At 41.7% G+C, this 15,565-nt stretch overlaps 1 protein-coding gene across 7 annotated transcripts in view; it reads left to right on the forward strand.

Moving 5' to 3' along the window:
- usp54b (ubiquitin specific peptidase 54b) overlaps positions 1-14,579 on the forward strand; it is a 59,990-nt gene extending 45,411 nt beyond the window's left edge. For 4 of the 7 annotated variants that reach the window (XM_082544314.1, XM_082544311.1, XM_082544312.1 and 1 more), the window contains 5 exons: positions 4,332-4,479; positions 6,679-7,511; positions 9,607-9,734; positions 9,827-9,952; positions 12,282-14,579. In XM_082544314.1, the coding sequence (XP_082400440.1) occupies positions 4,332-4,479; positions 6,679-7,511; positions 9,607-9,734; positions 9,827-9,952; positions 12,282-12,368 (1,322 nt within the window). In that variant the 3' untranslated portion in view covers positions 12,369-14,579. Of the gene's footprint in view, positions 1-4,331; positions 4,480-6,678; positions 7,512-9,606; positions 9,735-9,826; positions 9,953-10,174; positions 10,315-12,281 lie in introns of those variants that run through there. The other 3 variants (XR_014278458.1, XM_082544315.1, XM_082544316.1) reach the window with 3 other exon arrangements.
- The last annotated feature ends 986 nt before the right edge of the window (positions 14,580-15,565 follow it).

Below are 15,565 nucleotides of genomic sequence, written 5' to 3' on the forward strand. Positions count from 1 at the left end.
TGATGAGTAAGAAACCATTTATGTAAATTTAATGTGTTTAAACCTTTACCCCTCAAAATTGCATTTAAAGCTGCGCCAAGCAGAAACCCGCATGGCAAAGGCCCATCTAGACACTTCCATGTCTCAATTTGTGCTTCCAAAAAAGAAAAGGTGGATATATCTTTGGTATTAAAATGTTATGCTTTATGCTGATAACATGTATATTTATGCTAAAATCTTGCCTGGTGCAGTTTTGAGGTCACCTGTGTCTAGATTAACAGTCACAGTGACTTGTACGTCCATGTGTCTGTCTGACCTCGTCTTTGTCCTCGTTCCCATCTGTTGGTCTGTCTCTCCATCTGTCTCTCTCTGATGTTTTTTTTTTTTCATCCGTCAATTAGTTCAGTGTGTTTTATTTCAGAGGACGTGTGTGTTTGTGTGTGTTTGTGTGTGTGGATCTAGCAGTTCCAGCTGTGTTCAGTGTAGCTGAACAGAGCAGAGCACAAATTCCTGTCAGATTAGTTTTTACAAAAATGGAAACTCCTGTGGGGCGTTCACTGACCGGCACAGAGCAGGAAACTCTTTCTGGGTGATTCCTATTTAGAATCACAAGCACAATCCAAGTTCAGTGCTCCGATATCCTGGCTATCCTCCAGAGTTTACAGTGTGTGTATTCCTCTGCTTCCAAAAATGTGTTTCTCTACCTTTTTCGTTCTTGTGTGGTCTATAATGATGTGGGTATCTGTGTGTTATGGTGTGAGCTTTAGATTGTGTCTTTCTTTGACTCGAGTCACACTTTAAGGGTCATTCCATTAATTTTACAGTTAGTTTATGAGTATTGCTATGTGGCCTGTAACAAAACGTTCTGTGATTTCTTCTCCGTCTCTGGAGAATCGGTATCGGCTCTGGGATAATTACTCAACTGATGCCCTCTGAGACTTTAAATGTCTATAATAAACTGTGCATATGGACTTCAAAATTTGGGTATGTACCAGGATGTGAGGTTCTAATATTAGACTCTCAGAGTTGCTTCATGGGGAGAGCAGAAGACTGTGGTGCCTGACTCATATGAAGTGGGATCACAAAGTTTTATAATTCCACCTGGTTTAGTTATTATTCCCTCACAGCAAGAGGGTTCTGGATTCTAACTTTGGCGTGCACGTTCTCCGCGTGTATGCCCGGTTTTCTTTGAAAGCTTCAATTTCTTCTGCCAAAAAAAAAAAAAGAATCATGCGAAATTAAATTCTAAATCTTATGAGTTTCATTTCGTGGGTAAAAGTACAGCTAACTTTCACTTTAAGGTTGCTTCCTTGTGCATTTCTGGGCTTTTGCTTGCACCTCTTCGGTTTTAAGATTGCTTCCTGGAAATCCACTTTATTGATAAAGCTTATAGTGGATCAGGTGATGCAGCCTAGGCATCCTTCACCCTTTTCCCCCCTCCCCTTACCCCAAAGCAGTCGCATCATATGGCTTTTCTTCTCTGCTCCTGGTTCTGCCGGAGGTTTCTTCCTGTTAAAAGGGAGGTCTTCTGTCCTACTTTTGCCAAGTGTTTGATCATAGGGGGTTATCTGATTGTTGGGGTTTTATCTATATTTTTACAGGGTCTTTATCTTACAATATAAAGTTCATTCAGGCAATTGTTGTTGTGATCTGTGGCTATAGAAATGAGATTGAATTCAACTGAACTGGGATCCAGCACACACTGCAGATGTGCAGCTTGTCAGAATGGGACTTCCATACTAGTAGCACCCAGTGCTGGTGCAGTGCTTCACAGGGAGACCGCATTAAACTGGAAATTAGCCAGACATGCATTTTTACCTGTTATACACAGAATCACAAAAACTTTCAGTTGTTCCTTTAATCAGGTCTGAGTATTATATTTTGCACATGCTTTTTAGCCACAACAGCAATGCAGCTCTGTGGATAGCAATGTCAATTAGGCATTTTGGTGTTAATGGAAATAGTATAACTTCTGCTGAAAGCAGATGACATCAGTTACTTTTTCCTTTAGCATGCTCCTTGAGTCAAATGTTTTGTTTTCTCATACTTTCAGCCTCTTTATTTAGCTTTATTTAGCAAATGTTAACACGCTCACACACAAAATCAACATCTTAAATGTTGTTTATGCAATTAAAAACAAATAAGCTCGTGTCGGGCACCACTTACAAAGTCATTCATGCTGTTTAAGTAGTTATACCTAAAACAACCTCAGCTGCAAATCAGCTACCAGCTTTATAAATAGCAGTGAAAGAATTATGTTCACATCTTGTCTCGACTCAACATTCAAATTAAAGACTTGGGCACGGTCTGTGTGACTTCAGGCTTGACTTTAGATCGACTTTGGGAACACATGGTGTTCCCAAAGTATGTGTCCATATTCCTGTGTGTGTGACTTTTTCATGAATATTTGATCAGTTCATCCACAAAAGATATTTTTCTGTCATGTTTTATTGTGAAGACGTGTTTAGGTGTGTGTAAGTGAGAGTTTTATATAAACCGCAGGTGTTCAGGTTTTCCCCTCCTACTCAGAACTAACTAAATCTACATCAGGGATTATTATGTTGTGTCCTGTCTGCCCTACTGTGTTTGCTTCACTGTGTTTAGTCTCATGTACCTGACACTCACCTGTGTGCACATTCAACCTTGATGAAGTGAAAGGACGAGTTGTGAACGAACAGATGGCATCACTATCAGTGCTATTGTGTAACAGAATTTGGGTTCCCACACCCGTATCGATGGATTCGGGCATACTTCAAACAATCTGCCTCAGTGTTTCAGAGGTTACAGCCAACAGCAACAACAGAGCTGCCATCCGCCTTCCTTTCTTCTGCCTCTATCAATCTGAAGTCTATAAACTCAAGCCAAAACGGATGATGGCTGCTCTTTTGTTGTCCACTTGTGCATTCTTTGTAACCAACTAGCACCACTGAGAGTGCACACTAAAAAAAACCTTGGTCTTAGAAATATCTTTGTAGTTTATTCCCTTGTCTGGTGTGTGTGGCTTCATGAACGCAGCCCCAGTTTCAACTCATTTATCTAATGTTCAATTTTTGAGTCACCAACAGTACAAGTTAGTATATTAATGTGATTACATCAGAGTTGCTAAGTGGGAAAAGATGCTGGGTCCCTGCTATGAAATCTTCCTATTGTTTCCTCTTATGATATTGCCAGTGTCTGTCAGCTTGAAAACAAGAGGGTGTCCTCAGAGAAAAAATAACTGCCAGTTTTGTGCAAGTTGAAATCACAGGATCAGGGTAAACAATGTAGCCCAGGCAGAGAAGAGGCACAAACTTTGACTTGACAGTGAGCCTGCATAAACTGGTTGTCATACCAAACAAAGGAAGACTTAAGAAGCAAAACATCTGAGTGCATTAAACGGAGCGGGGGTCTGTTTTCTTTCATGCATCTATAACTTTTCATTCGCTTTTTTTATCTCTTTCATGGTTTCACAATCTCAGTTTTAAAGATTTAACAGGTTTATGTGGTGCAATTTGTTAATCTTCCCTAAAGGGTTGTCTCCTTCTGCACCTTCTGTCTGGGTTTCATTTTGGTGAAGGGGCTGCAAGGATTTAAATCAGGCGAGCATAGTAGTGAGGGTAGGTAGTGTAAGGAACATTACGGGCACATGCAAGTGGTCAGAATGAGACCTCCACAGAGTGATTTAAGTAAAGACCAGCTTTTGAGGCAGCTAAGAGTCTGACAAGTAGACTGCCTTGAAACAGGGAGCAGTCAAATTTAAGTCAGGTGAGATTTTTGCTTTATTTAGAGCATTTTCTGTCAGTTTGGCTTTGGAATAGGCACTAAATGCCAAAATGCTATGACATCTGTGACCCTCGGTACCAGCAGCAGTAGCTGTGGCACTGAAGAAATTTGCAGTAAATTTGGAGGAAACACAGCACTATGGTTTCTACATTTATCTAAAAGCCACTGATCGCAGCTGTTGAGTGTTGGATCCAGTTTCTTCTGAACACAATAGTAAAAACTTGTTGTTATTGCTGCAAAAACCTGAATTGTAAGCTTCTAAGTGATTGGATATTTCTCACCAAAATGATTGGGGATTGAAGTTAGGTTAGGTTTTGAGGACATCCCACTTTGCAACTCTTTACTTATGTAAAATACTCACACATTGATTTACAGCAGCAGAGTGTAATGCATGCTGGCCCCCTCACAAACACTCCTTCTGCTCTGCTTCTCTTTTCTCTCTCCTTTTGTATTATAATCGTTTACTCTCATCCCTCCTCGTGTCTCCTTTCTTGTTCCGTTCCTCAAACTTTCTCTCGCTTCCACTCTGTCGTTATATCTTTCTGTCTTATTCTCCTTTTTATCTCCTGCTCTGTTGTTAACATCCTCAGCTGTGCTCAGACCCCTGCATGAGGCTAACGCTCATAGCGGATTGGCTGTAGCTGCGTGCATGAGGAGCACTGGGGCCCCAATCAAACGCAGGCAGGAACAGGAAATGGAACGGGAGACAGGAAGCGCCCGCCCACAGGGCCCACGCAGGTACCACCACTGTCAACCCTTATGTATCCACAGCGGTGCCTGTCTCAAAATCACCTCAACACCCCTCACTTCCCTCCCCTTCCTCCCTCACTTCGTGTTTGTCCAAGCTCAAGCTGTCCTCAAACCCACCTCAGGACTCCGCTGTGTGTGTCCTCTGGGTGCTGGCTGTGTAGAAACGCCTCAACACCCTCATGTGTGCGTCTTCAGCTCTGGCTGGACAAAATCCCAGAAAGCTTGATTTTGTAACCCACTCCCCCAGCACTGCACTCTCACATCCAGCTCTGTGTATGTGTGTGTGTGTGTGTGTGTGTCTGAATGTGTACGTTTTCTCAAACACACACCCTTGACTATATACAGCAACTTATTATCCGCTTTGTGTTTGTGTGTTTGTTGCAATGCAGTAAAAAGCTGCTTTGCTGTTCTCTGTGTTGCCATCAAGAAGAAAAAGAGGGAGAGGGAGAGAGAGTTTCTCTCGGCTTTTCTGTGCTTCACTGCTTCCCTTCATTGTTGTTGTGCTGCTCTTTGTAGCTTTGTGCTGCCAAGGCTTTCCTCTGCTCTTTGTGTGCTGCTGATCTGTCCTTCTGTGCACTGCAAAGCTGCAGTCCATCACTGTGTTTCTGTCCTGTGTGCTGCCACGCGACTGCAGTCACAGATCCTGTGCCGCGCTTTGTTTCCGTGCTCTCTGCTTCTATGTTTGTCTGTTACAAAAATTCAGTCTGCTTTCCTACTGATGTGTTAGTTTTGTTGCGTAAGGAGGGGAAAGTGAGTTTTAACATCAGTTTCATCAGTTTTAATATTCAGAAATCAAAGTATTAAGAATCTGAGATGCACTGATGACTTTTGATAGCCAAACACACATAGTTTTAAAAATTCCCAATTGGATGCAACACATGCAAGAGACACGAGGCTTAATGATGAAAACATTAAAAGAATAGAACTGAAAGTTAGTTGAAAAGGTCAGTTTGGTTATTGACCTGCAGATTTTTTGCCAATTAATCATCCCAACTGTTTTCCTAGGAAAACTCACTGCATTTGTTTGTTAATTTGTTTATAGTAACCTGAATGTCTTTAGATTTTAAAAATATGCAAGTGCAAAAAATGTACAGAATGTCCTAGAAAAAAAGAATGAATATAGTGAGCTTTATTGTGAAGTTCTAGTCTTTTCTCAGGATCTTAGATTCTTACTGAGTCAGGAAATTAGATGTATAATCTCAAATGTGCCTTAAAGGGCGGTCATTAAACTCCTAAAACCTCAAATATTCTTTGTTAGATCTTGTAATTAGTTTTGCTGCTCCACTCTGAAGAACCAGCACAGACCAGAGACTGATTGAATGTGCAAACTAAGCCATGTTAATATTGATTTTAGTCTGTGTTTCATTAAAACTGAACTTAAACTGGAGTAAAACTTTTTTTTTCTAAAATAATAAATTGTAAATCCAAACTGTTAACAGCGAGACTGAGGGAAAAGAGGAGGTGGAGGCAAAGCTCTCAGTGTTCTGCCTCTTTTATTACCTTCCTCCTCTCCTCTATTGATCAACATAAGCCTCTGATTTATAGCTCAGTGCTGCAAAGCCTGCTGGGTAATTACTAACGCTGAAAAGAGACAGGAAAGTTAAAGTGGGGGACGGGGGTGGGCGCTCACATAGACACACGTGTGTCTGTGCACACTACACAGAAATGTACAGACTTTCTATTCACACATACAAGCACACACACGCACAAACATTAATAGTGTCTCATGTCTCTGAGAAAATCCACTAATGTTCAACATATATCATATCCCTCATTTATCAATATATGCAAATCAATAAAAGGATATGAGACTGAATTAGTCTATGTCATAGATTGTTTTCAGTGCTGATATACTGCACCAGTGCAGAGTAGTGGAAATCTGATTACATTCTGTGTAAGATGGAAATGCTCAAATCAGACACTTAAGTTTGTCATCAGTCAGTCAGTGCACCTGAGCTTGTGCCTGATTCATAAACAGCATGGCTGTGAAATCTCATACACGAAGCGATGCTTGCACAAGGCTGTTTGTCCGGTATGTAAGTGAGCTTGTGTGTGTGTGTGTGTTTGTTTACCTGATGTGCTGTCGTGACCTTCCCTCTATGCAGTAACTCACCTGACGTCAGAGCAGCTTTGTTTTTCTGTCCTGCTGCCGGCTGACTGACGCGCTCCCTCTTTTGTGTCCTCCAGTGAACAGCCTGGCCCGGTCCAAGTACTGCTGACGCCCAATCAGGAGGAGGAAGAGGACCAGGCAACGCCCAACAGGGATGCTGCTCTGGGCCAAGGCCAGAACCCGCCCCCTCCGCCCTATCGCCCCCCTCCCCCTCGACCCCCGCTCACCCTCAGCATCGCTCACCCTTGCGCACCTTCCAGCCAAGGGGAGGAGGAGGATGGATGCGCGGGCAGGAGAGGGGAGGAGGAGGAGGATGGGAGGGAGGGGACAGGGGTGAGGCTGTGTGAGTTGCTGCAGGCAGGGGGGGTGAGTGTCAGACCACTGGGGAAGCACTTAGCCATCTCTCTGCCCTCGCTTCCTCTGCGTCTCTGGGATACACAAGTCACACACACCTCACACTCCGCACACCTTGAACCCACTCACGCACAGCCTCCCCCACCTCCTCCCCCTCCGACCTCTAATCCACCCCTGTCTTCCCCTCTGGAAGCCTCCGGGCAAAGGAAACCTCTCACGCCGCTCTGGCAACCACCGCGGCCCCATTCCCCCGCGGGCACTGCTCAGCATTGGCCGAGGGAAGAAGCTGCTTCAGAGACACGTCATTGGTCCTCCTGGAGTTTGGACCGCCCCGACGCAGTGGTGACGCCGTACGAGACACCCCCAGACCGCTGCATTCCCATCAGGCCGCAGGCATCCAGTCAAAACTACAGCTACAGTTGCCAGTCCTCTCCAGGTCACTACAGCTCCCAGCATGCCCCAGGGCGACACAGTAATCCCTGCTGTGACCGCAAAGAGGCTGAGTTTTCTGAGCTTGATTCCCTTTACCAGGCCAGTCTGCTGGCTGGAAAGACAGGTACACACACACAGACACACATAGCCACCATAACACAATCTGTAACTATTGGAACATTTAAACCCACCATTCAGTGAAATTAATTGTGCTCAGAATATGACATACCGTTGTGGCGTAATGACTAAATTATTAATTTTCACTATCAACTTAAATTATATTCACGATGCAAATCTCCTGTTCCACCACATCCCAAAGGCCTCTGTTGGATTGAGATTTGGTGACTGTGTAGGGCATTTGAATAAACCAGTTCGAGATGATCTGAGCTCTGTGCTTGCTGGAAGTAGCCATCAGATGGTTGTGTGGGAAAATTCCCAGTAGATCAGCAGTTTCTGAAATACTCAGACCAGCCTGTCTGGCACCAGAAACATCTCATATTTAAAGAGATTTGTATTTTTGTCCATTCTGATATTTGATTTGAACTTAAGTTCACATTTTTGACCACGTTTTATTGCTTTCATATTGTATGGCTGATTCAATACATGTAGTGAGTGTGTTTGGGCCTTTTGATGTACGATAAAGAAAGGAATTAAGGATGTCATACATAGACTCTTAAGATCTTAGAAATTTGTGATAGATTTTTGACAATCTCTGCAAGTTTTATGGATTAAGAAAATTGGCAAAGTGGTGAAAAACACTAAATACAAAGACAGAAAGGAGGGAAATGTAGAACCACAGCGAGGCACATGTGAAAACAATAATAACACAGGAAACAACTAAATGGTGGAGACTACAAGGAATGTGACCGCATGTCTTTTATTTACAACATAGAAAACTCTTTTTGCTTGTAGGCTCACTTTTTGAAGCAAGCTAAAATGCTCCATAGATTTTTTTATTCAGCTGTAGTCCAACTATAAGCACATTTTTAATTTATGTCCTCAAGTATAAAACCGCTACAAAATTATATGTACGATCAACAGAACTTTGTGAACTGAAAATGAGGATTTTACACTGGTTTATACATGGGGACAATTTAACAATTTCAGTATTTTTTTTTGGTCTGTTTACTGTAATTAGCAGTGGTAGCTGTTAATTTCCAACATGCACAACAGTATATTGTTGAGATTACCTCATGTTATATACTGTGCATATCAGTATGTAGTATGGAACTGAGACACAGTAAAGAGTACTGCAGTAAACAGGCTACTGCAGCAGATGTTACTGCTTTCCACTTTTATATTGATTTTTCTATAGGGTCACTTCTCTCTGTGTTAAATGTAAAATTTTAGAGACATTAAAGAAATGCTTTAAAAAAAACTTTGGAGTTTCAGTGAAGGCCTCGGTCTCGGTCTGTTTACTGCTTCGCAGGTAAACATCGCGCTGGCTCATTAAATATATACCAAGGATGTGAAACTTATTTTACATTGTGGGCACCACACTGTATCTCCCACTTTGATCCTAAATAGGACAAACCAGTGAAACTCCCCTTTTAGCCAGTGTAAAAAGTTTAATTACACATTTAATCTCTTAAATATGTCAATTTTAAAAAAAAGAAGACGTGCAATTTCAACTGTCTTTTACATGATAAAAAAAATGCTGCCGTAGCAAATGAAAGAAATCTGCATAACTTTTTGGGCATAAATTGTAAGAAATAAATGTTTAAAATGAATAAAATGTAGCTCATTGCCCAGACTGTGCTGTAATTATAAGGTTGTTCATTCACAGAACATTTCTTTTTATTCGTTTTTATCGTGGATCCATTGTAAAAAAACCCCAAAAAAAACAGAAATTTCTATGATTGTAACTGATTATCTATTACTTATTTACATTGGTGTAGTATAAATGGCCATGTGGGAGGTCTGCTTTAGTGGGAAAAGTTGCAAAATTTCTGAAAATATAGTCCAAAATGTATTACCTCCTTCTCAAAGCCATCCACTGGGTCAGATTTGAGTCTTTTCCGGGATGATTCTGGCCCTTGTGGCCTTCTGTTTGACACGCCTGATATATACTGTATGTAAACATTTGTCAAATCATAAGCAAAGTTTGTTTAAGTTACTTATTAATGAATTCATGAACGACACAGGAAATGTAAGCTGTCAGTCTGACATAATTTGCAGACCACGCTCTGTTCATATTTTCACCATCTGTGTGTTCCCAGGCTGCAGCCCATCAGAGAGGCTCATATCCAGGGTGGGAGGGCAGGCTCGCTCCAAGACCCCCAACGCAGACATGGAGAGGAGTGCGTACGGGGCGGACTGCACCAGCACCCCCACCTACCTCAACAAGGCAACACCTACATAGTCCTTTGCAGAAACTGTTCATGGGTCATCAGTTGGATCCATTTTCCAGCGTCTGACAGACATTTTCTCCCTCTGCAGCCAATGATGTTGCGGGATTTTGGGGTGGAGCCTGATGATGGGGAAAACCTGAGGAGAATTGGACGCAGCCTGAGCGGCACAGTAGTGACCTCGCACCGCAGCCGCCTGACTGCAACCCGCAGCTTTGTGAGTGTGACTACTTGGGCTCTGCTGCCTCCTTGCGGCTATGCTGTTAAACTGCACCTGCCTGATGTCTTGCGGTCACATTGCTTTTCCCTGTGCTCTTCTTCCCCCCTCCCTCCCCCCCGCTGTTTGTCTTGTTTCTTCCTTTTGTCCTGCTATTCTACTTGCAATCTGTCCTCCCGCTCTCTTCTTCTCTTCCTCTTCTGTCCTCTGTCTCTCTCAAAGGTGAAGCAGGCTGATGTCAGTGCCTCTCCTTGCTTACTTCCTCTCTTCTGAGTCCCTGTTGCTATTCCACCACTATCATCTCCTTCATCCTCCTCATCACCAACACCTTCTCATCACCACCTCCCTCCACTGCTTCACAGGTAAACACCGCGCTGGCTCATATGATGTTGCACTGTGTGTTTCGCCTGCATCAAGAGTGGATTTTTGGCTGGCTACTTTATGTGCCAGATAAGTCTGTTTTAGAGCAAAGTAAAAGTCTTCTCCTCTTTTTTTTTTTATTATTTTTCTCGTGAATATTCGCCTCCTGGCAAATTGGGCTCATCTGGCACAAAAGTAGGCTGCATATCCATATATCTAAAACCAGGGAATCCTCACTGATTTGCAAAAAATGTGAAGACCCAAAGGTGATTTTAAAAGAAATTTGGCCTGCAAATCTGTCATGTGTCCAGTTCATCTAAAATTCACAGAAGGAAATTTGAAATTCTGAAAAGTAAACACTGATACCTTGATTTAGAGGTTAAAAAAAGACACCTTCCCACTCTCTATAAGGAAAAAAGCTGAAAACAAGAGGGATGTCTTAAAAAGGCCCCCGAAGCAAAAACATTTCAGCCTGTTAGGTTTTCTGTTACGTCAGTATTACACACGACATATCTGCAGATGTGTCGGCTCTGTTTGCATCATATTAGTTTTTAAACTCAAATTGTGGTGAATAGTTTGACAGGCAGAAGTGTCGTTTCAGGTTTTTACACTTCAGCTTCACAGTGCAAAAATAACACCTCGCTGTGGGAGCTGAAGCTAATGCGCATCGATCCAAAGTATTTTTACAAGCTGCTGTACATGTCACACACCAATGGTCTCTCTTAGCAGAGAAAAACATAAGAAGAAATGATCATTTCTAGTAATTAATTAGCAGTGCATTCAAAATTCTCACTAAATCATGGCTTAAAACAATTGGTTTAAAAAAGTCAGCAATTGAGTAATCAGGTTTTCTTCAACTTCTTAATCTAAAAATATACATGCATTAAATATTGGAATATATGTGTAGTTTTTAACATACAATTTCTTTATGTCTTATGGTTGGTTGTATGTTATAGGAAAAGTTATGCATCTGAGCTGTTATTAGCTTATAATAAACAAGCAAGGGAAAAAAAGAATCAACAAGCATGCACGTTGGTCCTTTTGATCTTTTCTGTTTTAAATTCAAGGTGAAATTATGCATAACCTGCCTCCCGGCACTATGCTTTTACTTGCCAAATGCTCTTGGCTGTCTTGCATTGCGCTTCATTCACATGTGCAGGTCTTTAGACTGCCTCAGTTTTATGCATAAACAGTGCTATATGCTGTTTTCAGAAACCAGGATATGCTAGATACAAAAGATCCTAAATAAACCGTGCACTGTTTAGAATATGCATGTATACACAGTGAAGAATGACCAGTTTTTAAATGTTCCATATAAAAAGAATCAAATGTGGAATTTAACAGATTTTACTATTTAGATTATATGAAGCTGAGGGTGATGCACTGATTGGGAAATTCTGCATCCATACTCACAGTTTATAATTTAATCTCCCCATTTGGGCCAAAGAAGCAAATAAATGCTGATTATAAAGAAGTAGCATGGCTGTTCTGAAATTTTAGCCTCTATCACCACAGGTTTTTTTAATTTTTATTTATCAACAGTCAAATATCTGTTAATGACATCTTAAAAAGAGGTGTCACTGCATCCTGCATTGTTTGATATAGATCTTATATATATATATATAGATATATAAGATTCTGCTTTTGTATCGATGTACAAAAAGAAAAGATAGCGTAGTATTTTTAAGGTGTCCCACAGGGATTTCCCCTGGGATGCTGTACAGCTATAGTTTATCAGATTGTATGGGACAAGTTTAAGTAGAGCTTGGGGAAATAATTCTTGAGATCTTTGAAAACTGTGTTTAAAGCATCAGTGTGTGACAGTTTGTGTCTTTTACACTCTGTAAATCCCATGATTGAAGATACATGTGTAAAATCGAAGCATGTGTGCATATTCCTGTGAATGACCACATCTGTCATGTTTGACGTGCACCTTCTTACTAATCTGACCTTTTATCTTCATGTCCAGGAGCTGTCGGACAGTTCAGGGAGTTTCTGGCTGTGTCTGACGGGGGTCAAGCTTTCCTCAGACCATGGTCCTTCAGTGCTTCACTAATATCTTACCGCAACCCGTCCACGTGGGTCCACAACCGCTTCACCTTGACGGACCTGGAATCGGCTCAGGAGGATCGACTCAGCTCCTATCCTGTTCCTCCTCCTCCTCCTCCTTCAGACGACATGCACACGCAAACACATGCACGCACACATGCACATCTGCACTGACATAGAGCCTCCCTCAGCGCCTGCAGCACCCTGCTTTAGCCCCTTCTTGCCTTCCTCCCTTCCTCCTCCCCCTACTATTCTGTCTATGCAGTCACTCTGACCCCCAACTACAACCTCAACCTTTCCCCCTGCTTTCCGGGACTGTTTCTCGTCTCCCCCTGGGGTTTTCAGAGGGTTTCCAGGTGAGCTTGCTGCTTTTAGCAGTCGCTCACCAGCCGCATCCAACTAGGACTAGAGCTCTCTGTAGACTCGCCCTCCAACCCACAGGACCTTTAGCTCAGGGGGGGACTCTAACCAAGTAGCCACGCCTCTTCCTCTCTCTTCACGGGCATTTCTTGTTGGACGCACACGTAGCTGAACTAGGTCTGTTTCAGATGGACAGCCATATTTTTTTCTCTTTTTGTTTTTGGGTTTGTTTTTCTTCCTGTGTGTGCGCACAGTTAATCTGCCGAGACTGAACTCTCTAATAACTAAGTCGTGTACAGAAAACTCACATATGAAACCTGTATGTTAATTAATAAGACCTTATGGAATGTTGATAATGATAATTAACAAATATTGATAAACTTAAAGTGATACTTCCTCATGTCTGCATTTCAAATAGGAGTGGAGTGCACTTCACAAGTGTCTAGCTGGAGTTTCTGCCCCCAAACCGCTCGCCGACCTAATGACAGCTCTCCCGTTTCTACCGGGAGCTTGAACAAGAAAAGCGCTTCCTTTTTTCTCTGCTTCTTTCCCTCTTCTTTTCTTTCTGCTCCTCTTTTCTTGCTCTCTTATATTCTCGCTTGCTTTCTTTGTTCCAAACAGGAAACAGTAGCACCAGAAATAGGCCAGCAGCGGAGGAAAGTCTAGAAGGAATGAGAGAATGTAGGTTAGGAAACCCTTCTCTTAGGCTTTTAACAATGAAAACAGATGACTCAAGTGCACTTTGCAAGGTGACTCGGCAGAAGTGCACTTTCTGAAGGCTATTTGAACGTGGAGCAGCTGGAGAGAAGTCGATGCCGTTTGTTTTCACTCCAAGGCCTCAGGTGAACTTCAGTGACACTTATGAATTCACACTTTATTATTCCCCTCCCTCCTCCCACTGAAACTGGTTTTGAGACCTCAGATGTGTTCAGAAAAATGCTCATCTTCAACCTAAGACAGTGACATGTCTAATATGAACATGCTTTATATGATAGATATGTATTAGAGGTATATTTTCAGCCAGTGAGCTATCAGAGATGTCAACCATTCCTCAGTTGTATGAACAGTTATTACGACTTAATTCACTCTTCCCTTTATTGGGTAGCATTCTGACGTGTGTAGAGTACTTTTATTATATGCTTTATTCTGTTAAATATCGTATAAACTAACAAAGTCCTTATTAAACAAAAGGCCAATGTAATGTTCTTTAAGAATTTACTGATGTTGAATGAACGTTGTAACTAAACCAAAGGATGGCACCTAACTCAGAGAGTTAAAGTAAGAATTTATTTTTCCATTTAGGTTCAGATTTTGTGGTTGTATTTTTGTTTTTTTCTTCGTTTTTTTTGTGTTTTTGGATTTTTTTTGTTGTTGTTTTTTTGGATGTGGGAGAATGTAGCCAATTGTAGCGCATGAGTCCGCTATGCAAATCAACCTTCCCTCACAGTCCTTTACTGGAGACAGTCAGGAGGCAGACACGCCCACCCCTCACGGGTGCTCTCATGGACTCTGGCAGAGACACGGAGAGGAGGAAGAGAAGATCTCATGTTTATTGCTGCTGGTGAACTTTGTTGTTCTGCATCTACTGCTATGTTTCAACCAATGGAATGCAAAAAGAGAGCAACGAGGACGCAGAGAGCAAGAGGGAGAAAGAGCGAATGAATGTAAACTAAAGGATGAAAGTGTGTGTTTGCGTTAGAGGAGGGTGGGAAGCTAACTGACAAAGATGGTTATTTGTGGGTGTGTGTAGACTTTATGTGTCAGTTCTGGGGTGGTGTTGCTCGGGGAAAGAGGGAACCTGTATTTTTGCAATAAAGTTATTAACAATGCACTCCCAAAGGGGGCGTAACCACCGTAACATGTGTTTCATTATTTGTTTGTGGGGAGGAGAGCGAAAAGAACTTAACTTTCAAGAAAAAAGAAACCAACACCAGTCTGGTCTTAATCCAAATTAACAGGAAAACTAATTAAGCTCTTAAGCAGTGTTTTTCATATATTTACATATAATACACTAATCTACAGCTAAAATATTCCTCAAATATAGAAAATTTAAGAATTTTTGGTCAGTGAAACTAATAGTAATGCTTAAAATTAGTGTTTCAGCTCATCAAACAAATTTAAATATTACACAAAGAAAACACAAAATGCAGTTTCTAATGAAGGTGTTTATTATTAAGGAGGGAAAAATCCAAACTTACATGACCCTGTGTAAAAAACTAATTGCCCTCTAAAACCTCAAATTAAGTTGGTTAGGATGTTCAGGAACAGCCCAGCAACCACCAAGGCTCAAGTCTGTCATGAACTGGAAACTGCTGGAAATCCAGCGTCACTGTCCTCAGTGATGCAGGTTTTTCTGTACATCACTATGGACCGAGAGCATGCCAACCAAGAAAGATGTCCCAGCTACAAATTCTATACCTTCAAGCTTGATTTCCAGCTGCCCACATGGACAAACCAAATAAAAAACAAGACATATCTATGGAGGATTTAAGGTTAGACAAGCATGGTGGTAGCGTGCTCTGAGACTTTTTTTTTTTGCTGTCAGTAATCTTGATACATTCCACAAAGTGGATGGAATAATGAAGAAGGAGGACGATCTCCAAATTCTTCAGCTTTACTGCAAATTAACAGCTAGATGCTTGAAACTTAGACATAATTAGCTGTTCCAACAGGACAGTGATCCAAAACTGGTTTTCAAATCCATCAAGCAGGATGACGTTACACTTCTGGAATGGCCGTTCCATAGTGCTGATTCTCAACCCTACCTAAAATTTATGGTCTGTGCTTAAAAGCGGGGTTTTTGCCAAGAAATCAACCAGTTTGAATTAACTCTACCAGTTCTAC

The sequence above is a fragment of the Aulonocara stuartgranti genome (genome assembly GCF_965226115.1).
Source record: "Aulonocara stuartgranti genome assembly, chromosome: 8".
Taxonomy (NCBI): domain Eukaryota; kingdom Metazoa; phylum Chordata; class Actinopteri; order Cichliformes; family Cichlidae; genus Aulonocara; species Aulonocara stuartgranti.